This window comes from Hemibagrus wyckioides, linkage group LG05 (assembly GCF_019097595.1).
Source record: "Hemibagrus wyckioides isolate EC202008001 linkage group LG05, SWU_Hwy_1.0, whole genome shotgun sequence".
Taxonomy (NCBI): Eukaryota; Metazoa; Chordata; class Actinopteri; order Siluriformes; family Bagridae; genus Hemibagrus; species Hemibagrus wyckioides.
The window spans coordinates 2881759-2908569 of NC_080714.1; the positions used below are offsets into that span (position 1 = coordinate 2881759).

Below are 26811 nucleotides of genomic sequence, written 5' to 3' on the forward strand. Positions count from 1 at the left end.
AAAACAATCTCTCTCTCTCTCTCTCTCTCTCTCTCTCTCTCTCTCTCTCTCTCTCTCTCTCTGACCCTCTTTCTCTCTCTCTCTCTCTCTCTCTCTCTCTTTCTCTCTCTCTCTCTCTCTGTTACAAAGTGCTGACACTGGAGACTCCTTCCATAAACCTTAAATAAACAACCTGAGCCGTTACCATAGAAACGATAACCTGCTGGAACCACTGCATTAATAAACACTTGTGATTTTACAGTCAGAATAACTCTCAGAACTTCTGCTAAAGAAAAAAATATCAACACTTTTAATCTCCGGAGTGTATGTGGTTAAAGAGTTCAAGTGGAGCATCATGTGCCTTGACCTTGACGTGTGTGTCTGTGTGTGTCTGTGTGTGTGTGTGTGTGTTTTCTTTCTGCACCACATGCATGCTGTGTGGATTTCTCTTGGCTTCGTGTCCACACCCTTTCTGCATCCCCACGTTTCTCGGATATCTCTCTCCGCACCTCTTCCCCAAGTGTATTAACATCACACACACACACACACACACACACAGAGTCTTTCTGCACCATTACCTCTGGTGTGTTTTGGTGTTATTGCCGGTTCGTCCCGGCGCTACACACGTCTCTCTCTGAGTCTCTCTCTGAAGGTTTGTCTTCATGTCACTGTGTTGATGTATTGAAGATTTTTAAAAGGAAAAAATAAAGATGTTCCGCTTTTACTTTTCACTTTTTTGTTTATTTTTCTCTTCCTTCTTTATTGGGCTATGTCAAAAATAGCCAAAAAAGTAACGGACTGCAGCTTTAATTTTTTGTCCAAAATATTATTTAAATTCCTTTAGCTCAAAAAATTAAGATAATGATTTTCTCAAACTTTTTCCCCTTTATTTCAACTTTAATAGTCCCAATAGTAAAAAAACAAAACAAACTTATTATGACTTTAATCCCTCCCCCCAATTTTGCTAATCGTGGCTTTGATATCAATATATAAAGAAAAAAAAAACCTAACTGTGGCTTTAATACCCCCCAAAATAACATTGTGACCTTGATAGTAAAAAAAAAAGCTATCTGTGGCTTTAATATCCCCACAAAAATTACTTATTGTCGCTTTAATAGCCCAAAAAATAACAATGTAACATTAATAGTAAAAAAGCTAAGCGTGGCCCCCAAAATATACTCATCGTGGCTTTAATATCTTTAATAAAAAAATTATTGCTTATATAGCACCCAAGAAATGGCTTACCATGGCTTTAATACCTCAAAAAATAACATTGTGGCATTAATAGAAAAAAAAAGAAAGAAAAAGAAGTAATTGTGGCTTTAATATCCCCATAAAATATACTTATTGTGGCTTTAATAGCCCACAGTGTGAGCTTAGTCAGCTTTAATAGCACCCACAAAATAACAATAATATTAAAAAAAGCTAACTGTGGCTTTAATATCCCCACAAAAATTACTTATTGTGGCTTTAATCAGTCAAAGAAAAATCTTATTGTGGTTCTAATAGTGCAAAAAAAAAATTACTGTAACTCTAACTTCCAAAATACTGTACTAATTGTGGCTTTATAATGTATTTTCCTCTGAAGCAGGGTAGTGACAGACTTAAAAAATGAAAACATGAAATGAAATCTCAACTGAAATCTCAACTGCCCCCCATTAATCTGCACCAGGAGGCTGTTTCCTTTCCCCTGAGAGACTCTGCAGGGCATTTCTGACGTTCTCTCTCCTCATGTTTCAGAACATAAACACATCCCAGTGGAGTCTCCAGCCTCTGGACGTCTCATCGCTCTCATTAAACGGCTTTTGTGACACAATCGGATCCCGTCGTAATAATTACACATTCATTTCAACTTCAAACAGCCTCTCCGAGATCTCCAACCCAGGGGACTTTTATTTTAAAATGTCATTTTGTCGTAATGTTGAGGATTGTTTTCCCTGTAAGGATCTCGGTCCTGATGGAGGTCACTCTAAATATAGCCAGGTTGCTGGGATGGTGTTCTTTCTGTTACAGCCTCGTTCTCAGGAAGGCCAGCGTAGGAAAGACGGACTCCAGTGCCAAAAACTCTCCGAGAACAAAATACACAAAAACCAGAGGGCGTGTGGAGCTGCGATAAAACTTTAAAGCTCTAAACCAGCTCAGACCGGATCGGGAATCAACGCTGGGAGCTAACGTTAACATTTTTTTTCCTCCATAGTTTCCTTAATATTCGCTAGCTTGCTAATTTTAATCAGACATTTTAGCAGTTAACCAAAAGGTTTCTTCGATCACAATGACAGAAGAATCTAAAAATAAACTTTTATTGTATAACGTTCACAAGTTTATGATATTTTCCACTAGCGATTTAATATCCACAAGCTACTGGCAGAGACGCTAGCTGAGATGACCTGTTAGTCGGCTAATGTTAGCACAGTGTCGTGTTAGCTATAAAGATAATATTATGATCATTTTAAGTAATTAAAATTCTAGGCATCGTATCAAAGAATGAGAAATCAAAAGAAAACTAGCTGTAAAAGGGCGGATTTGGACAGACAGTAGCCGTAGAATTAGCTAGCAAGCTTGACTGATAAGTGAAGCTAACATAACATGCGAGCGCTAACAGAAATCATTTTTTTAAGAACATTTTGATCGACACATCTTCACCATCTTGTTTTCTGTTAGCATTCACTCAGGCAAACCACTGAAAGGAGCTAACACACCACGTCTTGTCCACCATCTTGTTTTGTTCTTTTAACACAGGTTTCAGTGTAAACGTTTACCTGATAAAATGCTAAATCAGCCACTAAAAAAATACTTCTTCTAAAAAGTGACTTTTATTTTCCAGAATAAAAGACATCTTGTCCACCATTTTGTTTTCTATTAGATAAAATTTTCAGGGTTAAAAAAACCCCAAAATAACACTAAATTCTTCTTTTACTTCATTTAAACACTGACTTTTATTATGTAAAGTAGCGACATCACATCTTGTCTACTGTCTTGTTTTATTTTAGTATTTTTCAGTCTTAACGCTAAAGCTAAAAAGATGCTAAACTAACCATTTGTATTTTAGGCGTTCATCTTTCACAAATTTTTTTTATAGAATAAACACTCTAAATTTTGTCCCCCATCTTGTTTTTGTTTTTGTTGTTGTTGTGTGTACAATTTTAACTTAAAATATAAAACAATAGAAGAAGCGATTGTTAGCGATTTGTTCTCAAGAAGATCGGACTTGGTGTCTAGCCACACGCTCTGACTCCCAGTGTTTGTAGATGTGTTAGCGGAGCACTAACAATGAAATTAAAAAGCCTCGCTTGTGGAAAATCTCATCGTGCGGTTTTTCTGGAACGTAGCTTTTATTTTCATTAAGATGAATTACCTCAGGATCTCTTAGCCGCTGATTTCAACAGGGAACAAACGCTAGAGTAAAAGCGCTCGCCTCGTAAGCTTTTAAGTTTAAGCTAAGTTTCATGTCCATTTTTTTCCTCTGCTGTTTTGATTTGATAGAAAGCAGAAGCTTTGCGCGAGCCCACGTGTGATCTTCGATGAGATGTTCACAGTGAGAAGACCAGATGCTTGACACGCCAGCGGGGGAGTCGTTTGTTATCCAACCGACAGGGAAAACCCTGAGGAATGAATCGTTTCTTCAGTGGGACTTCAGCAAGAATTCCAGGGACATCTGACTCAGTCCATCAAATCGCAAAGACGCCATTGTGTTCCCCTTCAATAGTGTGTGTGTGTGTGTGTGTGTGTTACAAAGGCTGTCGTTGTTCCGATTAGCGGCGCTCATTCTTCCGGTTGCTTTCACATGCACTCAGGCTCAACACGAGAAGGTAATAATTCGATGCCCGCTCAATTTCACAGGCGCTAGCAGATAGCATCGTTATCAAAACAACCTAAAATCACGTGGTCATTTACACGATATTTCACTCTCCGGAGTTTTCTCCTCAAGGAGAAGCGCTAACTCTAACACTGCTAGCAAGAGAGATGCTTAGCATTACCTCAGATTTGTGTCAAAACCGGCTATTCCGACCGAAAAGAAAACAAAATCAGTGACTGGCTATTATCTAACATCAGCTAACATGTTCGTGCTAAACATTAGAATAGCAGCTTTCTAATCGTTACCTGAAATGAATCAGCAAAGGGAATTTATCAGCGGTAATCCATTATCAGCTGAAATATAAACCTGAAATTCTCCTTTATTTTAAGTCTATTTCTATTTCCAATTCCGTAATTGCCAACTCTACACTGCTGGAATTTGTCCAGCAATTTTTTTTACCAAAATTTTTCCCACTCATAAGTGATGCCGCTAACAGAAGGTTAATAAACAATGGGTGTGTCCCAATTGATGTATTACACACTACACACACACTACTCACTATGAACTTGAATGAACATTAGCGCAGAGTCGTAGCATTTCAAATGGAACACAAACGCTTTAGCTAGTTTGTGCCTTATCGGAATAGTGGACTAATAACAGTCACAGATGTTTGTGAGACATGTCGTCCACCAGAGTGTCGTCGGCCATCCCGAAAACATTTTCTCACCCTTTCAGCGCCTGGTAGCCCCACCCCTCTGCATCTACATAAGCCAATCAGCTGCAAGTGCATGAATTCCAGACTTGTTTTATTTCAGGTTTGAATCAGTGCATCATCCTGGTACTTGAAGTGCACTGAGAAGTGTGCGATTTGGGACACAGCCACAGTTACGTCTCTCTTTTTCAGCTAGCTTCCTAGCATCAGCCTCAGACCCGATTCTGATTATGGAAAAACGTGACACTGTGGAGCTTCCTTAAAGCAAGGAGATGTTTGATTAATGTTTATGGAAGGAGTCTCCAGCGTCAGAATTAAGGCTGTACGTTTTTCCGACACGTTTTTAAGACGAAGTGGTTCACGTAGGTTTTTGTTTCCAGAAACTTATTTCTTGGGCAACGTTAAACGTAGCAATAAACAGATAAAAAGCATTCTTTAACTAATAAACCGTGTGTTATTCCCTCAGTAAGGTGGAAATTGTGTTTATTTTATTTCTCACCCTTTTCTTATCAGGATTATGTCAGCGTAATTCCTCACAGCGCTACACACCCAGCTTCGCTCTCTGTAATTTTCTCAGTAACTTGACTGAGCGTTCTGTTCCGCGAGCCGCGGATTGCCAGATATCGCTTCAGGAGACAACGACAATTATCTCTGACATGAAGATGAAGAGATGAAGAGATCCAGAAAAAGAACACGGCGAAGGTCAAAGATGTTCTGCTGGGATCTCTGGAAATCCCCAAATCTGCAACCGGACCAAATGAAGTGGGTGGAATGAGACGTTACAGATCAGGAGCTTCTCCATTATCCTGTCAGCTTAGCTTCTCCTGAGCAGCTCTTGCAAGATACTGCTGATTTCCAAATGTTTCTAATGATCCGGAGGAAGGTGGAATTGCCAAGCGGAACGTTGGGAGGTCTTGGACAAAAAAAGTTTTTTTTTTTATTCTTTGATTGTTCCATCATATTGTTGATGTTTGGGTTTGGACACATGAGTCTCAGCATCATCTCTGTTCTGAGGTCATCCTGTTTTATGTGAGAAAATATAATGCCGTGATGGGATTATTCAGATTCTTTATTGACGTTGGCTCTGGACGGAAGCCTGTTCCCGGGATGCCGAGGAGCCGTAAGGTTTTTTTACTGGACACAAACCAAAACCCTGCGTCGTCTCCCAATCCACACAGAACATCCCAGCTGTCAATCAAACCCCGGACACGCCCACTTCTCCCACAGGAAAATGCTGGAAACGTTTCGAGGGTGTGTCTTCCTCCCTGTTTGGAAAGAATCGAATAGAGAGGACTTCTGACCGCCAACAGACCACGATCATTAGATCTGCATTTTCCTGGACGTGAGAATGGACATGGGGGGAAAACCTTTAGAATATCATGCTATAAAAGTTTGAATGAGGGGGTGGAAGGAAAGGAGGAGATGGGGAAAAAAGTTTCCCTCTAGCAGGGTGAAATCGAGCTCCGCTTTTTAAGGGATCGCTGCGATTCAGGTCTCAATATGATACCAGATACAAAGAGCTGTTTTGTCAGTAGAGTCATTTTGTTTCCTGAGATATGAATAAATATTAAGAGTCATTTAGTGAACATGGTCATTTTGTTTATAGACAAATGAGCCTCATATTTAAGAGACATTTTTCCTTCAACATGGTCATTTTGTTTCCAGAAAAATGAGACTTAATATTAAGAGACATTTCGGTAACCGAGTCATTTCGTTTCCAGAGATACAAGACTAAATATTAAGAGACGTTTAGTCAACATGGTCATTTTGTTTCTATAGATACGAGAGATGTTTTGTCAACAAAGTAACTGTTGTTTCCAGAGATACAGGACTAAATATTAAGAACCATATTTCAGCAACAGAGTCATATTGTTTCCAGAGATATAAGACTAAATATTAGCCATTGTCATTTTGTTTCCAGAGATATGAGAATAAATAGTCATTTTGTGAACATGGTCATTTTCCTAACAGAAAAAAAGAGACTAAATATCAAGAGCTGGGTTTTTTTTCAACATTGTCATTTTGTTTCCAGAGACAGAAGACTGAATAATAAGATCCATTTCATGAACAAAGTCATTTTGTTTCCTGAAAAATGAGACTAAATATTAACAGCCATTTTTTTTTACAGTCTTTTTGTTTCTAATGATACAAGACTAAATATTAAGAGTTATTTTGTTTCCAGAAAAATTAGACTAAATATTAAGAGCTGTTCTCTAAACAGAATCATTTTGTTTCCAAAGTTACGAGACTAAATATTATGATCTATTTCATGAACATGGTCATTTTGTTTCTAGAAAAACGAGACTTAATATTAAAAGGTGTTTCGTCAACAAGGTCATTTTGTAAAGATACAAGACTCAATATTAAAAGCCCTGTCCAGAAAAATAAGACTAAGACTATTAATATCAAGACATGTTTTTGCAACTGAGTCATTTTGTTTCCAGATATAGAAATATTTGATATATATTTGATATTCCAGATATATTTGCCTTTCAGGAAAATGAGACTCAATATTAAAAAGCTTTTCGGCAAGTGTCATTTTGTTTCCAGAGATACGAGAGCCATTTTGTCAACAAAGTAAATTTTGTTTCCCAACTTACAAGAATAAATATTAAGAGTCATTTTGTGACTGTGGTCATTTTGCTTCCAGAGAGCTGTTTTTTCCACAAGGTAAGTTTGTTTCCAGAGATACAAGTGTTATTTCCATAGATTTAATATTAAGAGATGTTATGGCAACAGAGTCATTTTGTTCTTTAGAGATATAAGACTAAATATTAAGAGTCATCTTGTGTACATGGCCATTTTGATTCCAGAGATACGAGACTAAATATTAAGATACATTTCATGAGCATGGTCATTTTGTTTCCATAAAAATAAGACTAAGACTATTAATATCAAGACATGTTTTGGCAACAGAGTCATTTTGTTTGTACAGATACAAGAGTCATCTTGTGTACATGGTCATTTTGTTTCCAGAAAAAAATAAGACAAAATATTAAGAGCTGTTTTGTCAACAGAATCATTTTGTTTCCAGAGTTATGAGACGAAACATTAAGAGCCATATTGTCAACATGGCCATTTTGTTTCCAGAGATACGATACTGAACATTAAGACACGTTCGGTCAACATGTTTATTTTGTTTCTAGAAGTTACTTTAAGAAAAAAGACCGCTCCCCGATGTACGCAATTAGAAGGGAATGTTAATAAAACCCAGCAAAAAGCCTCTACCGGTAATAAAATTCAGATCCTAATCTACACTCAATCACAAACTGGCTTTATTCTTTACCAAAAAAATAAAAATTACATCCAGATTCTAGAGGCACCCGTGGTAATGGAGTCGAAGTTTATTTTAGTTATAGTGCAGAAAACATGGAACATTTCACCCTCCATGCGTGAGTCATACAAAACATTAAACCTAACAGAAACTCATCCAGGAGTTTAACTAATGTTTACTGAGAGACGTTACAAAAAAATAAAACACACCACACACCCTTATTGATCTAACAAACAGCTCTGTCGCTAACGGTTACTGGAAATATTTACAGTGCAAAAGTCATTTATATCTTACAAAATTAATAGCCGTAATAGCGTAAATGAGTCATTTACATACACTGATACACCCGAATTAATACTACAAGTACCATAAACATCTTATATAGGATTTTATAGGTTTATGTTTATTCACAAAGCGTTTTTTTTCTTTTTAATGTTAACCTTTATAATGTTTTGTAGTATCTTCATTCTTTATTTAAAAAACTCTGCAAGACTGTGACCTTTCATACTCAGGTAGATTTGCGAAAAAAGTGTACGATTCCTGATATAAAGTGTGTGTCAAAGTGTATTAGAAATGTGTCGTGTCGTGTTAAAAAAAAAAACGCTAATTGCGTAGAATTCCCAGCACGAGCTCGGAATTCCGACAGGGAATTGAGTTTATCTGTAGTATATAGTACACGGAAATTCTCAAATTTGAAATGATATAAAGTTCAAATTTTTTCTCCAAAATTTCCGATGAGAAATGATAGAAATGATTCTATGGTTCGGGGCAGCACGGTGGCTTAGTGGTTACCACTATTGCTTCACAGCAAGAAGGTCCTGGGTTCGCATCCCAGGTTTGAACAGGCAGGGACCTTTCTGTGTGGAGTTTGCCTGTGTGGGTTTACTCCGGTTTCTTCCCACAAAAACATAAGGTTGATTGTTAATTCTAAATTGCCCATAGTGGAGTCTGTCTATATGTGTGGCCATGTGATGGACTGGTGACGTGTCCAGTGTTGTACCCCTGCCTTTCGCCCAATGTGTGCAGGTCCCCATGACCCTAATTAGGAATAAAGCAGGTATAGAAAATGGATGGATGGACTAGGTTTGGAGTGAGTGAAGCGTGGTGGCATTATTGTGTTAAAGTGTACACTCTTAGCCTCTTGGTTGCTTCTCTGACTGACAGAGTCGCATTCGTTTGTATTTTTAATAACAAATTTTATCTATTTATTTTAGAACCAAACCCAGAACATTTTTGAAGTGATCGACTACATTAGCGGTGAGTGTAATAATATTTTTTTTCTCCGCTGGAAAACAGTTGAAAGTTGAAATTCATTTCACCGAATTTTTTTAATGCTTTAAAACCCAGAATTCTTTAAATTTTTCCCGGAAAGGTTACACTTTAAAGCTGTGACACGATTTTAAACAAAGTCGCCATTTTATCGGAATTCAAGAAGAGTTTGTTTCCCTTTTACAGTTATTATAATATTCTTTAGATTGATTTCCCTCTTAGAAAAAAAGTCAGGTTTCCTGAAGTAAAGGGTCGAACGGTTTTCCACCTCCTCACTGACCCACGAAGTGAAGGTTATAAGTGAGCTGGTGTCCGTTGTCCCAGCAATAAAGCACCTTCTCTTTAGGATTGTAGTCCACCTGGGTGACGAAGGCATACTCGTTGGTGAACGGGAGCCGCGGTGCTGCCTCCGTGTTGGTGTGCGTGTCGTAGGCATACGCCACCTCGCCCTCTCTGTGGTTGTACACGTCGATGGCGTACAGCACGCCGCACACGATGAAGCAGTTTCCGTACGTGTTGCGCTTCAGGCCCGTCCTCCACGTGGTCTCCTTCTTGGTGGACAGGTCACTCGGGTCCAGCTTGCTTATGACGATCACTTCCTGCTGCGAGTAGTCGTAGTCCAGTGCCGGGTAGATCACCCAGAGTCCGCTCTCGTCCACGGCAAAGTCGATGTCCGAATGGCCACGCCACTTCCACGGTGTCGTGTCCTCGTACACCACATCATGCAGGAGCGTCCACGCTGCCACATAGCGCATCCGCAGGTCGTACTTGATGATGTTCTTGGTGAAGGCTCGGTTGTAGTAGAAGGCGCCATTGTAGACCACATGACCTGTTCCTATCCAGTTATATGGGAGCTTGTAGAGGTTACTCCAGCGACCTGGGACCAGATACAGGAAGTTAATAAAAAATTCTCCAAAGGGAATGAAGTGTGAATTTGGACATGGCTCACAACTTGGAAGCTTGGAATGATATGGTTCAATCTAACATTCTGGTACAAATGTGTTGATATATAGTGCCATGCATAAGTATTCGCACCCCCACGCTTATTCCCTACAGCCTGAACATGAATCAACACAAAATAGCCCATGATATGTGTGTGGGGGGGGGTGTTAGAGGTGGGGATCGTTAATCAAGGTAATTTAATGAAATGAAAAAACGAAACAAAACGCTAAAACGAATAGAAATGAGTGGTTAAAAGCTAACCCTAAGAACACTCACTACTGTGAAGCATGGTTGTAATAACATCCTGTTAGCCTCTTGTTTCTTCTCTGACTTATACTCTCTTTATCCACTCACTTTTGGTAGACATTTGCTAGACATTTGGAGGAGTTTCGGTAGAATTTTTGTAGACTTTTGGTAGACATTTGCTAGACATTTGGAGGAGTTTCGGTAGAATTTTTGTAGACTTTTGGTAGACATTTGCTAGACATTTGGAGGAGTTTTGGTAGAATTTTTGTAGACTTTTGGTAGACATTTGCTAGACATTTGGAGGAGTTTCGGTAGAATTTTTGTAGACTTTTGGTAGACATTTGCTAGACATTTGGAGGAGTTTTGGTAGAATTTTTGTAGACTTTTGGTAGACATTTGCTAGAAGGCCTCCTTCTTCCTTCTGTCCTATTTCTTCCATTTTTGATAATGTCCACAGTTTGGGATTTACTTTAAAACTAAACCCAGAACTTTTTTTTTTGTTCAGGCTGTCCCACCTTGCTTAAAATTGTCCAGGTTGCGAAACTCCACCAGGTTGTTGCCGTAGTAGTAGTTGGTGACGTAGATTCTGTTGTCCTTGGCAGCAGGGTCCTTCATCCAGGCGCCTTCATTACGCCCGTAGCTGTGGTGCTTCTCTGGCATCTCCACCGAGGCAATGGTACCCTCACACTCCAGAGGTTTAACATACACTGCAGAGAGAAAGACACACACACACACGCACAGGAATTTAACAACATAGAATTACTGTAGGTCTTTTCAGAATGAACTAACAGAGGCTCGTGATTGGTTAGCCTCTCTGTAACCACGTAGTAGGGGAACATTAAGGTAGAGGTTTTTTTCATAACTACTTTTATGCCCCTTTTGGATATTACAGTGTATGTAACATTAATACAAACAGAAAACCAAAAATACGAACAGTTTCCTGTCATGTATTATTAAAATAATAATCAAAAGACATTTGTAAGGTGGCTGAGAAGTGCAAAGGAAAATAACAAATCTGAAAACACAAGGAGAATTCAGACAAAGCGGAAAAGGTAGGTATAGCTTGTGTACATGTGTGGAGTTCTGCATTCACTTTAAACCATTTTCTGGATAGCGCAACTTTAAATCTTTTAAAGAAAATAACAAACATATATATTTATCTTTATAAGAAAACAGAGTTGATTCAGCTCTACTGTGAGGAAGGAAGTTCATATGGTGTGATGTTGGAGATACTGATAGTGTATCATGGAGTAAAGATTAGTTTGCGATCTCTAAAAACACACCAGGAATGTTGGGAAGACCAAACTATTCCAGATTAAAGGATGTAAGGAGCGCTATAAGAGCAGAGCTGTGTTCATACACACACCAATCCACTTTCTACTGCTGGACTTCCTGTAGATCCTGAGTGACAGATGTCTCGTACAATCAGAGAGAATAATTCCATTTGCAAACTATACCTACCTTTTCCGCTTTGTCTGAATTCTCCTTGTGTTTTTGTATTTGTTATTATGTTTTGCACTTCTCTGACACCCTACCGATGAAGAAATCAATCAATTTAAAGCAAAAGGTTATGGATCTGTATGTTCCAGACTGGAAATATGTTAATTTTGCCAGTTCATTTGTTGTTAATTAGTTGTCAGAAAGTGTTTTATCCAGGTCAGGGTTGGGAATTTTATCCTCGAAATACTGAAAATGATTCACACTGGATGGTACAGCAATACTCACACATCGAGTGGCAATTTTAAAGAAGCCAGTTCACCTACTGGTATGTTTTTAGGAGGTGGGAGGAAACCAGTGAACCCAGAGTAAACCCACATGTACCTGTGTTGTTAGAGCCGGGTTTCGTGGTCTTCAGAGACGGCGTGACGGTGATGGTGGGTTTCTCCATATCTGGTTCCGACTCGGTGGAAGCCGTAGTGAAAAGCTCCTCATTGCTGGTGGTTGTTTGTGTCGTCGGAGCGACCGTCGTTGTTGTTGTTGTTTTAGTTGTTGTTGTGGATGTTGTTGTCCTTGTCGTTTTTGGCGAAGCAGGAGTGGTGACCTCAATGGCCTCCAAGACAAGTTCGGAACCTCCCTTGTCCTGGATTTGGTGGACGGTGTGGGTTTTGGCCGGGTTTTCTGTCGGAGACAAAGAGAAAAGCATTACAACCGCGAGTTCAGTCCTTCACCCCGAAGTATCCGAGATTCCACTTCAAAAGAGATATTTATTATTTATGAGATGTTGCGCCTCGTAGTGACTTCCTGCACTGTAACCGAGTCTATCCCTGCACTGTTTGCCTTTTCAAACTGAGTGCGTCTCAAGTCGCGCCATGCAAAACACATCTCCATGAAGACAATGTCGGAGGGGAAGAGAGCCTAATCCGAACCTCTCTTCCTGCACCCCAGGGGGGTTGGTGGTGAGGGGGTGGGGGGCAGGGGGGCTCTGCATCTGGGACATTAAGCATGCGCTCGGGGAGAGCCAGACAAAAATACAGCAAAAGTTATTGCGCATTCAGTCAAAGAATCCAATTCCAACATGACTCCAACAGCGCAGGACAAATGAAGAAACCCCTTCAGGGATCTGGAACGTCTCATACTGGAGACCACAACATGCCTTAAAGCTTCATAAACATCACGAGATGTTTGAAGTTCCTCCGGAAATTTAGAATATTCACGGTATGAGAACTCAATATCATTGTTTTTGGTCTATAACAACAATAACGGCTTGCGTTCGATCGAGGTAAGTTTCGGTCTCGTGGCTAAAAGCCCTGTGTACTCATTGTGGTAAGTGGGCGGGGCGTTATGTAGAAGAGATTTAGGTAGTGTGTGAGAATTACGGAAAAAAAGCAGAACAAAATCCCTTCCCAATTCCTTATCTGAAATTAAATTTAGTTTAAATAAGTAAAACATGTAAAAGATTTATTTCATTATGCAATCAAAGAAATAATTCGCAATTACGAGATAAAACGTCACAATTGTTTAAAAATAATTTGCAATTACAAGATAAAACGTTACAATTGTTCAAAATAATTCACAATTATAAGATAAGACGTTGCAACTGTTCAGAAATAATTCGCAATTATAAGTTAAAGTTTCAATGCTTAAAAGTAATAGTGATTATTTGATTAACAAAAAATGTCACAACTCGCATTTAGGAGATAAGCCACAATTTACGATATAAAATGTCACAATTGCTAAAAAAAATATCTCACAATTACAGGATTTATTTATCTGTTTAAATTTATCCAATTGAAGTCTCACCACATTTCGCAGCCAATATCAAACAAGCACGAGATTTAAAGTTTCAAAGACAAACCAATCTGATTGGATGAACATGAAATTCCATCCTCAGTTCAGTTCTGAGGAACTTCCCGTAAATTCTGCAGGAGCTCGGAGGCGGATCTTAGACCTGGAATTATTTTAGAGACAACTGGTGTTAGCTAAAGCCTCCGGGTTCTCATTAGCATTATCACCTAACTGTTGCTAGCCATGATTGACCTTCTCGTCTGCATGAAATCCAGATACTGAAGAATCCTACCTTCTGCCTTGGAGCCGTTCTGCTGTTCGCAATTACCTTTAACGGCGCTTACGAGGAGGAAATACAAGAGCAGAGGGATTACACGTGACTCTTTATAGAGCGTGATTTACAGATCCAGGTTGCCTATAGCGGATCGCAGCACGTTGTTAAACCTGAAGGAAGGGAAGAGGGCGTGGCCCAGCAGGGGGGGCTTTGACTTCCTGGCAGTTCTGAATAATAAGTGAGTAGCAAACGGCACCAGGAGGTGTTATGAAGCTGTTCAGCCAAAACAGTAACAGCCCCAAAGCTAACATCCTTTTAATGAAAACAATCTGAGCGATGGGATTCGTTTAGGTAATGCTCTGTAACTATGAAAGACTTGGCAATGGTTCTTTAAACAGCTTGCGAAAGTCATGAACTCATCACAGACTGACTGAATCATGTGGACAAACACACACACACACACACATACTGTACACACACACACACACACACACCTCTGTCCCCTTTGGCCACGCTTTCCGCCCCTGACTCGTCCGTCCTGGTGGCTTTGTAGTAGGTGATGCCCCTGATGACCCCTGGCTGGTGACCCGCCGCTTTGCTCTTGGGGGTTGGCTCTGGTTTCGCAGGTTTGGCCGTCTTGGGCGGCGGAGGCTCCTTTTTGGGTTTGATGGGCTTCTCTTTGGGCGGTTTCGGAGGAGGTTTCACCACCGACGACTTTTTGTTAGAGGGTTTTACTGCCTCTTTGACCTTCTTACTGTCGGTGGCCTGTAATTATACATGAATACATGAGCAGGTGAGCAGTCCCTCTTTTAGTTTCAAAGATCAATGGAGCGGAAATGAGAGAGCCAGGATTTAAAAAAAAACTAGCAACGAATGATCTATAGGTTCATTTACGTTAAAAATACTGTAAAAAATGTATATGGACAATTTCATGCAAACTTGAACCCTCAGTCAATTTGCTACAGTCTCTCATGTAGTCAGCTATAGCTAGCTAAAGATAGTAGATATAGATAGCTTTTAAGCTCAACGTTTTAACCCTAAGTTTTAAAACTCAGTTTTGCACAAATATGTAGAAAATACTCCCTTGTTTTGTTCAGTGGTTATAATAAATGTATTAATATCAGTAACTAATTAATAACTAGTGAACTACTCATTAATAACCATCCTTAACTGTAACATTCGTGCGTATCTTTTAAATATGGGTTTGGTCACGTGACCAGATACACACTTGTACTAAACCGTTTTGTCTGTCTGTCTATCTATCTATCTATCTATCTATCTATCTATCTATCTATCTATCTATCTACACTATGTTGCCAAAAGTATTCGCTCACCCATCCAAATAATCAGAATCAGGTGTTCCAATCACTTCCATGGCCACAGGTGTATAAAATCAAGCACCTAGGCATGCAGACTGTTTTTACAAACATTTGTGAAAGAATGGGTCGCTCTCAGGAGCTCAGTGAATTCCAGCGTGGAACTGTGATAGGATGCCACCTGTGCAACAAATCCAGTCGTGAAATTTCCTCGCTCCTAAATATTCCACAGTCAACTGTCAGCTGTATTATAAGAACGTGGAAGTGTTTGGGAACGACAGCAACTCAGCCACGAAGTGGTAGGCCACGTAAACTGACGGAGCGGGGTCAGCGGATGCTGAGGCGCATAGTGCGAAGAGGTCGCCAACTTTCTGCAGAGTCAATCGCTATAGACCTCCAAACTTCATGTGGCCTTCAGATTAGCTCAAGAACAGTGCGCAGAGAGCTTCATGGAATGGGTTTCCATGGCCGAGCAGCTGCATCCAAGCCATACATCACCAAGTGCAATGCAAAGCGTCGGATGCAGTGGTGTAAAGCACGCCGCCACTGGACTCTAGAGTAGTGGAGACGCGTTCTCTGGAGTGATGAATCGCGCTTCTCCATCTGGCAATCTGATGGACGAGTCTGGGTTTGGTGGTTGCCAGGAGAACGGTACTTGTCTGACTGCATTGTGCCAAGTGAAAAGTTTGGTGGAGGGGGGATTATGGTGTGGGGTTGTTTTTCAGGAGCTGGGCTTGGCCCCTTAGTTCCAGTGAAAGGAACTCTGAATGCTTCAGAGTGCTTTGGAGCTGGTCCCTTCCTCTTCCAACATGACTGTGCACCAGTGACCAAAGCAAGGTCCATAAAGACATGGATGACAGAGTCTGGTGTGGATGAACTTGACTGGCCTGCACAGAGTCCTGACCTCAACCCGAACGAACACCTTTGGGATGAATTAGAGTGGAGACTGAGAGCCAGGCCTTCTCGTCCAACATCAGTGTGTGACCTCACAAATGCGCTTCTGGAAGAATGGTCAAAAATTCCCATAAACACACTCCTAAACCTTGTGGACAGCCTTCCCAGAAGAGTTGAAGCTGTTATAGCTGCAAAGGGTGGACCGACGTCATATTGAACCCTATGGATTAGGAATGGGATGTCACTTAAGTTCATATGCGAGTCAAGGCAGGTGAGCGAATACTTTTGGCAATATAGTGTATCTATCCACCCATATATCCATCCATCCACCCATCCATCCATCCATCCATCCATTCCTCCTACCTACCCACCTATCCATTTATCTATCTATCCGTCCATCCTACCTAGCCCTATCCATCCATCCATCCATCCATCCATCCATGCATCTATCTACCTACCTACCAACCTACCTGCCCATCCATCCATCCATCCATCCATTCCTCCTACCTACCCACCTATCCATCTATCTATCCGTCCATCCTACCTAGCCCTATCCATCCATCCATCCATCCATCCATCTATCCACCTATCTACCTACCTACCAACCTACCTGCCCATCCATCCATCCATCCATCCATCCATCCATCCATTCCTCCTACCTATCCACCTATCCATCTATCTATCCGTCCATCCTACCTAGCCCTATCCATCCATCCATCCATCCATCCATCCATCCATCCATCTATCCACCTATCTACCTACCTACCAACCTACCTGCCCATCCATCCATCCATCCATCCATCCATCCGCCTATCTAAACTTTAAAGCAAGCTCACGTTTGTATTTGGTGTGTATTTGTTAGTGTTACCTGTGCCTTGTTGTCTGTTGCGTCTTTCTTCATCAGCTGCACTCCCAAGCTGGAGATCTCCTTCTTGATGCTGACCATGATGTCCGAGTAGTTCTCGTACTTCTTCAGCTGATCGGACAGATTCATGACGCTATCACGGACGAAGTCGTTCTCTCGACTCAGGTTGGTTTTTATCGTCTGCGTGAGAAAAGGTTTGAATTTATCAGCTTTGAATCTGATTTCTATTTTGTCCAGAATTTCAGCTAAAGTCCTCCCCCAGGCACTTGGTCTGTCCACACCTCCTTTATTTATCTGATTTATTATAATTATAATATAAAGGATAATTATTATAATATACTTTATCCTTTCATCATTAGATCCGTTTATTCATTCAGTCACACATTCATTCATTCATTCACTCATTGGTCCCTCACCTCCTCCAGTGTGTTCATCTGGGCCACCACTTTATTCATGTACGCGTGAACCTTCATCAGATCCATACTGTACAACGTCCCCTCCAGCATATCCACCATGGAATGCAGCTACACACACACACACACACACACACATGTATAAGATGAGTCTGAATGAAGAGGCTGTTATCAATAATCAAACTTCCTTCTACAAATCCAGCAGTTGTTTTGAAATCCTTCCTAAAAACATCCTGATATTATCGGGAAGCTCAGCAAGCCACCGCGGACGGAACGTGAGGCGAGAACCTCTGTAACTCGAACCTGATGCGTCTCTCTGTGAACTTTTGTCAAAAACTCGGACACATGTTTCCTCTTTATTAGCGGCATGCGTTGGCTTCTGGTCGCCATTCAGAGCAGGGACAAGAAGTGGTACAGTATTGGAGTGTGTAAGAGTGTGTGAGTGTGTAAGTGTGTGTGAGTGTGTGTGAGTGTTTGAGTGTATATGAGTGTGTGAGTGTATAAGAGTGTGTAAGAATGTGTGAGAGTATGAGTGTATAGGAGTGTATGTATGTATGAGTGTATAGGAGTGTGTGAGTGTATGAGTGTATAGGAGTGTATGTATGTATGAGTGTATAGGAGTGTGTGAGTGTATGAGTGTATAGGAGTGTATGTATGTATGAGTGTATAGAAGTGTATGTATGTATGAGTGTATAGGAGTGTATGTATGTATGAGTGTATAGGAGTGTGTGAGTGTATGAGTGTATAGGAGTGTATGTATGTATGAGTGTATAGAAGTGTATGAGTGTATGTATGTATGAGTGTATAGGAGTGTGTGAGTGTATGAGTGTATAGAAGTGTATGAGTGTATGTATGTATGAGTGTATAGGAGTGTGTGAGAGTATGAGTGTATAGGAGTGTGTGAGAGTATGAGTGTATAGGAGTGTATGAGTGTATAGGAGTGTGTGAGAGTATGAGTGTATAGGAGTGTGTGAGAGTATGAGTGTATAGGAGTGTGTGAGAGTATGAGTGTATAGGAGTGTGTGAGAGTATGAGTGTATAGGAGTGTGTGAGAGTATGAGTGTATAGGAGTGTGTGAGAGTATGAGTGTATAGGAGTGTATGTATGTATGAGTGTATAGGAGTGTGTGAGTGTATGAGTGTATAGGAGTGTGTGAGAGTATGAGTGTATAGGAGTGTATGTATGTATGAGTGTATAGGAGTGTGTGAGAGTATGAGTGTATAGGAGTGTATGAGTGTATGTATGTATGAGTGTATAGGAGTGTGTGAGAGTATGAGTGTATAGGAGTGTATGAGTGTATGTATGTATGAGTGTATAGGAGTGTGTGAGAGTATGAGTGTATAGGAGTGTGTGAGTGTATGAGTGTATAGGAGTGTGTGAGAGTATGAGTGTATAGGAGTGTGTGAGAGTATGAGTGTATAGGAGTGTGTGAGTGTATGAGTGTATAGGAGTGTGTGAGAGTATGAGTGTATAGGAGTGTATGTATGTATGAGTGTATAGGAGTGTGTGAGAGTATGAGTGTATAGGAGTGTATGAGTGTATGTATGTATGAGTGTATAGGAGTGTGTGAGAGTATGAGTGTATAGGAGTGTGTGAGAGTATGAGTGTATAGGAGTGTGTGAGAGTATGAGTGTATAGGAGTGTGTGAGAGTATGAGTGTATAGGAGTGTGTGAGAGTATGAGTGTATAGGAGTGTGTGAGAGTATGAGTGTATAGGAGTGTATGTATGTATGAGTGTATAGGAGTGTGTGAGTGTATGAGTGTATAGGAGTGTATGTATGTATGAGTGTATAGGAGTGTGTGAGAGTATGAGTGTATAGGAGTGTATGAGTGTATGTATGTATGAGTGTATAGGAGTGTGTGAGAGTATGAGTGTATAGGAGTGTGTGAGAGTATGAGTGTATAGGAGTGTGTGAGAGTATGAGTGTATAGGAGTGTGTGAGAGTATGAGTGTATAGGAGTGTGTGAGAGTATGAGTGTATAGGAGTGTGTGAGAGTATGAGTGTATAGGAGTGTGTGAGTGTATGAGTGTATAGGAGTGTATGTATGTATGAGTGTATAGGAGTGTGTGAGAGTATGAGTGTATAGGAGTGTATGAGTGTATGTATGTATGAATGTATAGGAGTGTGTGAGTGTATGTATGTATGAGTGTATAGGAGTGTGTGAGAGTATGAGTGTATAGGAGTGTGTGAGTGTATAGGAGTGTATGAGTGTATGTATGTATGAATGTATAGGAGTGTGTGAGTGTATGTATGTATGAGTGTATAGGAGTGTGTGAGTGTATGAGTGTATAGGAGTGTATGTATGTATGAATGTATAGGAGTGTGTGAGAGTATGAGTGTATAGGAGTGTGTGAGAGTATGAGTGTATAGGAGTGTGCGAGTGTATGTATGTATGAGTGTATAGGAGTGTGTGAGTGTATGAGTGTATAGGAGTGTATGTATGTATGAATGTATAGGAGTGTGTGAGAGTATGAGTGTATAGGAGTGTGTGAGAGTATGAGTGTATAGGAGTGTGTGAGAGTATGAGTGTATAGGAGTGTGTGAGTGTATGAGTGTATAGGAGTGTGTGAGAGTATGAGTGTATAGGAGTGTGTGAGAGTATGAGTGTATAGGAGTGTATGTATGTATGAGTGTATAGGAGTGTATGTATGTATGAGTGTATAGGAGTGTATGTATGTATGAGTGTATAGGAGTGTGTGAGTGTATGAGTGTATAGGAGTGTATGTATGTATGAGTGTATAGGAGTGTGTGAGAGTATGAGTGTATAGGAGTGTAGGAGTGTATGAGTGTATAGGAGTGTGTGAGAGTATGAGTGTATAGGAGTGTGTGAGAGTATGAGTGTATAGGAGTGTGTGAGAGTATGAGTGTATAGGAGTGTAGGAGTGTATGAGTGTATAGGAGTGTGTGAGAGTATGAGTGTATAGGAGTGTGTGAGAGTATGAGTGTATAGGAGTGTGTGAGTGTATGAGTGTATAGGAGTGTGTGAGTGTATGAGTGTATAGGAGTGTGTGAGTGTATGAGTGTATAGGAGTGTATGTATGTATGAGTGTATAGGAGTGTGTGAGAGTATGAGTGTATAGGAGTGTATGTATGTATGAGTGTATAGGAGTGTGTGAGTGTATGAGTGTATAGGAGTGTAGGAGTGTATGAGTGTATAGGAGTGTGTGAGTGTATGAGTGTATAGGAGTGTATGAGTGTATAGGAGTGTGTGAGTGTATGAGTGTATAGGAGTGTAGGAGTGTATAGGAGGGTAGGAGTGTATGTATAAGTGTATAAAATAGTCCATGATTATATGAGTGTATGTGTGTGTATTTAAGTGTATAAGTGTGTACATAACACTGTAAAAGTGTGTATATAATTGTGTATAAGTATGTATATACACACCCATAAGTCCTGGAGTTGCAGATCTACCATTAAATACTCACAATTAGACTAATACATGAAATATAACATATATAACTTTCGAAAGTATTTTATTTACTTTTGAATTTGTCATTTTTTTTTAATGAACCTTTGCCTTGGTGCCAAAATGTGAGCTGGAAAACAATTCAGGTCATAAACAGCAGTCAAGTAAATCATGTCATACGTTTATACAGTGATTTGTGTGTGTGTGTGTGTAACCTTGAACAGCTCGGGTGCTTGCTTCCTCAGTTTCTCCGTCCTCCACTCATTTTCGCAGGGGTTCAGGGACGAGGGTGGAGCCGTGCACGAGCATTTGCAGTCCGATCCGGAGCTCACCGTCTCCACCGAGTAAAAATCGTCCACTTTCAGGGTCCCGTCCCGAAGCCTGGCGCACGCCTCAATGCTCAGCGGCCGCATCACACACTTGCAGCGGCAGTCCGATCCCTCCGACGTCATCCTCACCGGCTCCAGGTCCCCGAAAACCTGTACACAGACATACGGGGTTCGGAGACATGCAGCTGTGAAGTGTTTACATTCTTGTTGCTTGGTGTTTATCTTCCAGGGTTGTAGATTGACTGTAATCTCAAAGACGTATCCCCATGGGCATCGCTAGGCCATTTTTAGGGGGCAGAGGGGGGCTCTATGCTTCTATGAGCTTTTAGTTCAATGTTGAATTTTCTAAGTGTTTCATTAAGGTTATTTTTGCAAATATTCCCACAAAGTTGCAAGTCTCCCACAAATAAACGGATCTCAGACACCAAAAAAATCCCATGAGACTTTGCACTAAAGCAACAAACAGCAGAGTAAACACAGAGTCAGTGAATAAACACAGAACAGGTGAACACCTTAGGATAAATAACCAATGACTTAGAATAAGAAAACTGAAAGAGAAGAAAAGAGCACATGGCACTAGCTTTTTCAAAACAAACACTAGCACATGGTGTGACGGAATCTGGGAATCTGTGATTTTTTGGAGGTTTGTTTTGTCTAAGCAAACAGTCATTACTGCAGATATTTTAAAACATTTTACAAACGTTATTTTTTAGAACATTACATCTAACAGTCTCAAGGGCATTGGTGCCTCAGTGGTAGGTTTCTCGCCTACCATGTGGAAGGCCTGGGTTCGATTCCCAGCCTGTGCCCAAACCCCAGCCACTGGATGCAGTGCCGGTCCCAAGCCCAGATAAAATGGGAAGGTTGCTTCAGGAAGGGCATCTGGCACTAAACCTGTGCCAAGTTGTTGTGTAGTTTGTAGGGAGCAGCCGAAAGGACAACGACGTCTAAAGGTCTCGGATCTCGTCGTGTAAATAATGGGAAAAAAAAACATTTCTGGGTCATTTTGTCCTACTGTAATATCAAATTGCATGACAATGTTATCAGAACGTTAGCTGAACGTTTAAGAAGGTTACAGCATCTTCTTGACAAAAGTTTTGGAAATATATCAAATCTGGGAACGTTTTCAAAAACCTTTCCTGTAACTACTGGATGTTTTTAGAACGTTTCTCACACAACCGTTGCGGAAACTGTGGGACAACGTTCTGATAGCATTGTGAAGAAGAACCGTTGTTCGGTTACTCGGATGTTCTTAAAACGTTGCAGGAAGGTTATTTTTAGAAGGTTAAATCACGCCAAGCGATTTCTAATACCCGTCTCAGTTTCTCTCAAATTCCCACCCGAACTCTTTTCTTCCCAAGAACCAATCCAAACCCAAAGGAAACTCCTCTCTTGCACTCTTTCAGCAAACACTTCACTGAACCTCTCTCGCACTCTTTCACCAAACACTTCACGACAAACAAGAGGTCTCTTTATCCGTTGTGTCCTTCTGCTACAACACGACCCCAAGCTGTGATCCCTAACGGTTTTCTGGAAGCCATCAGAGATCAGAGATCTTGGAGCAGGGCTTTTACCGAAAACGTGAAGATCGTGTTTGCCTTTCTAAATAAACACTGCCATTTAGCTTTCCACACACAAGCCTCGGCCATGCCAGGAATCCTGCCTGCAAATCCGTTCTTAATGAATCGTGAATCCATTTGCTTAGGAGAAAGAATGAGAAGGGCATCAGGGGCAGCAGGCGATGGAGAGCCTGTAAATATTTGCTCCCTCTCTCTTTCTCTCCATCTGCTAGACGTTATATAATCTCCATGACTGCTAGCTTGAGCTGTACCGTGGCACTGGCTTTGAACTTGAGCTGTCCATAAATTCAGCATATTGTGATAAGACTTGACGGAATTTGCATTTTCACCAGTACAGATCTAATCATCTCGTACATCTCAGCACGTCGCCCATGCAACACGTCTCATCACTATGCCGTAAAGCCTTAATTGTTCAGGTATGAGGGTTCAAAAAATGGGAGATGAGCAGGAGCTTTACATATATATATATATATATATATATATATATATATATATATATATATACATATATATATATAAATATATATATGGTATGTTGAGGTCTGTATGATGAGATCCACATGCACTTCAAAGCCACGAGCTTTACTGCTCCCACGAACCTACTGACAAGCGCAGGTTTAAAATAAGCAGCCATATAAGTTTACGATGTGTGAAGTTCCACAGGACCACTTTGTTTTTAAGTTTAGCCTATTTTAACGTCAGATGGACACAAGATAATGTCCACTAATCATTTGTCTCATGAACAGTAGTAATGTATCTTTCCAAAAGATACAGAGGCCACGCCTCCTTCATTGAGACTGACAGATACAGAGGCCACACCTCCTTCAATGAGACTGACAGATGCAGAGGCCACACCTATTTTAGAAAACTGACAGATACAAAGGCTACACCCCTTTTAATGAGACTGGCAGATGCAGAGGCCACACCTATTTTACTAAAATTGACAGATGCAGAAGCAATGCCCCTTCACTGATAAACAAAGAGGCCATTCCTCCTTTATTAAAGACTGCCAGGTACAGAGGCCACACCTCCTTCACTAAGACTGACAGATGCAGAGGCCACACCTACTTCACTCAAAATGACAGATACAGAAGCCACACCTCCTTCTATGAGACTGACAGATACAAGGGCCACACCTCCTTCACTGAAACTGACAGATACAGAGGCCATGCCTACTTCACTAAGACTGCTAGATTCTGAGGCCACACCTCCTTCTGTGAGACTGACAGATACAAAGGCCACACCTCCTTCACTAAAACTGACAGATATCAAGGCCACACCTCCTTTATTAAGACCGACAGATACAAAAGCAACACCCTCTTCACTGACAGACACAGAAGCCACATCTTCTTTATTTAAGACTGATAAGTACAGTACTTAGTTCTTTAGGACTGACAAATGCAGAAGCTTGGACTAACAAACACAAAGGCCACGCCTCCTTTACTGTGACTGACCGACACAAAAGCCACACTACTTTTATTTCAACTTGGCGTCATGGTAAATCTTACACTAATTCCTCACCTGTGTGGCTATCAGCTGATCAGCTCTGGTGGCTGTGTTTGGTTTCTCTGGCATGATCTGTGGTCTGTCGGTTCTGAGAGCTCACAGCTGTCATCTTCCCCCTGAGATTTAGAGATCTCTGCAGAGACCCAAACTGGGCCACATGTGGAACTGGTTACAGCTCGAGATTCTTCACTGTAAGCTCCTGCTGTCTGAGCTGATGTGCTTCATGACATCCGTTCATCTGATCTTGTCTCAAGTGCCACGTTGTTGTGTGTGTGTGTGTGTATTAATAATAATAATGCAGAGCACTATGTTTGTTTGATGTCTGCAGTTTGTTTCTGTAGCTCTGCACTGGCTGGTGTAGCTCAAAAGATGCTGCATCCGGTATCTGCATCCAGCTCTTCAGTGATGTCACACAGATGTGCAGATGGAGTTTAGGACTCACTATCATACATCACTGTCATCCACCACTATCACCATCATCTACTACATCATCATCATCTACCGCCATCACCATCATCTACTACCATCACCATCACATCATCTCTCATCATCACCACCATCACCAAATTCTACCAACATCACCATAATGTACCACTATCACCACCATTTACCACATCAGCACCATCTACCACCATCATAATCATCTACTACCACCACATCGCATCAACTGCCATCATCACCACCATCACCATCATCTACCAACATCACCATAATACCACCATTACCAACATTTACTACATCACCACCATCTACCACCATCATCATCATCTACCACCATCACAATCAACTACTACTACCACATCATCTACCACCATCACCAACTTCACCATCTGTCACCATCAACATCATCTACCACGGTCATCACCATCACCGTCATCTACTATGATCACCACCATCTACTACCATCACTAACATCTACTACATCACCACCATGTACCACCATCACCACCACCATCTACCACCATCACCATCATCTACTACCATCACCACCATCTACCACCAACACCTACCACCTTCATCTACCACCATCACCATCATCTACTACATCTCCATCATCTACCCCATCACCATCATCTACTACATCTCCATCATCTACCCCATCCCCATCATCTACTACATCTCCATCATCTACCCCATCGCCATCATCTACCACCATCACCATCATCTACCACCATCACCATCATCTACCCCATCGCCATCATCTACTACAATCACCATTGTATACTACATTACCATCATCTACTACATCACCATCATCTACCACCATCACCATCTACCCCATCGCCATCATCTACTACAATCACCATTGTATACTACATTACCATCATCTACTACCATCAGCTACTATATCACCATCATCTACCACCAACACCATCATTTACTACATTACCAATCTACCACCATCACCATCATCTACCATCATCACCATCATTTACCGTCATCACCAACGTCACCATCTACCACCAGCTAATACCATCACCACCATAAACTATATTCTCTTCCGTTTCATTCTGATCAGTTCTATTCTACTCTTCTCATTTATTCTAACAAATCTATTTTATTCTATTGAACCTCTTTTCTCTTCCCTTCTAGTGTTCAAATCTTTGTTCTATTTTATTACCATAAACTCTATTATATTCTAATTACACCCTATTGTAGTCCAGTCTACTAAAAATAAAAACATTCCACGCATCTACTCTAATCTGATACACCTTTGTTCTATTCTCTCTATTCTATTGTCTCCTTCCTTCTTCTTGTAACACGCTTTTGATATGCAAATTACGGTGACCCATATGCAAATTACATACTGTGACATCATCATGCAGTCGGAATACATACTTCCCATACAACTGTGGCACAGGCAGGAAACTTCTCATTAGACGGGATTAGAACCCGAACACACACACACACAAGGAGGACTCACTGTTAATCACACGCTCAGATGACAACCTTTATGCGCGAGCGTGTTAGAAAAGCCGGCGCTACAGGAAGAGATTAGCGCGGCGGCGTTAGTGCTGCGGTGTGAAGCCGCCATGTGAGAAGGCCAGATACGTGGACGAGTTTCAGTGTGTCGGTAAATCTGCAGCGCCAGCAAACACACAATATTCCCTTTTCAGGCAACACAAAAGGACCATTATTGCTCACTTCTTTTTTTTTTTAAACATGATAATTAGGTGAAAGAGCTCTAACATTCACACATCAGAGCCTACTGACTGACCAACAACGAGGGATTTGTTAACTGGGATGAATCCGGTCAGTCATTTCTGTCATGTGCATGAATTCCTGATGGCCTTTTCCGATAGACTGCTCTGAGACTATAAATAAAAACAATTCAGGGAAGAAGTTCTTGTGTTTTTTCTCTCTAAATAAACCGCTTCGTCTTTAAAGCTTGTCTGTTATATGCAGCTTTATATTCACACGCTCGTCCTGATACGTTATATATACGTTTCTATGGCAACAGCACGGGATTCCTGCACCAGGATCTCGAAGTAAACGTGATGAACAAACGTGTAAAGTTTAAAAATGTATGATTTAAGGAAGGAGTCTCTAGTGTCAGTGGTGTGAAAGAGAAAAATAGAGAGGCTAGGGAAGAAAAACGACTGTTTATAGCTGCAATAACGTACATGAGGACAAGAACTAGCTTGTTTTTGTTCGAAAAAGGACATGAAATGTAACTATTAAAAAGGTAGGTTGTAAAAATTGTTGTGAGAGGTATAAAAGGAATGATAAACAAGCCAGGACGTGGTGTTACAGGAAAGTAATAAATAATCTCAGGGGGGTAT

General features: G+C 40.8%; 1 protein-coding gene across 1 annotated transcript in view; it reads right to left on the bottom strand.

Moving 5' to 3' along the window:
* Positions 1–7798: 7798 nt before the first annotated feature.
* Positions 7799–26811, bottom strand: part of olfml2a (olfactomedin-like 2A) — a 28900-nt gene continuing 9887 nt past the window's right edge. The window contains exons 2-8 of the mRNA XM_058390185.1: positions 20829–21092; positions 17209–17316; positions 16796–16972; positions 14212–14482; positions 12040–12336; positions 10734–10925; positions 7799–9907 (exon numbers count right to left, since the gene is read on the bottom strand). Of these exons, the coding sequence (XP_058246168.1) occupies positions 9303–9907; positions 10734–10925; positions 12040–12336; positions 14212–14482; positions 16796–16972; positions 17209–17316; positions 20829–21092 (1914 nt within the window). The 3' untranslated portion in view covers positions 7799–9302. The remainder of the gene's footprint in view (positions 9908–10733; positions 10926–12039; positions 12337–14211; positions 14483–16795; positions 16973–17208; positions 17317–20828; positions 21093–26811) is intronic.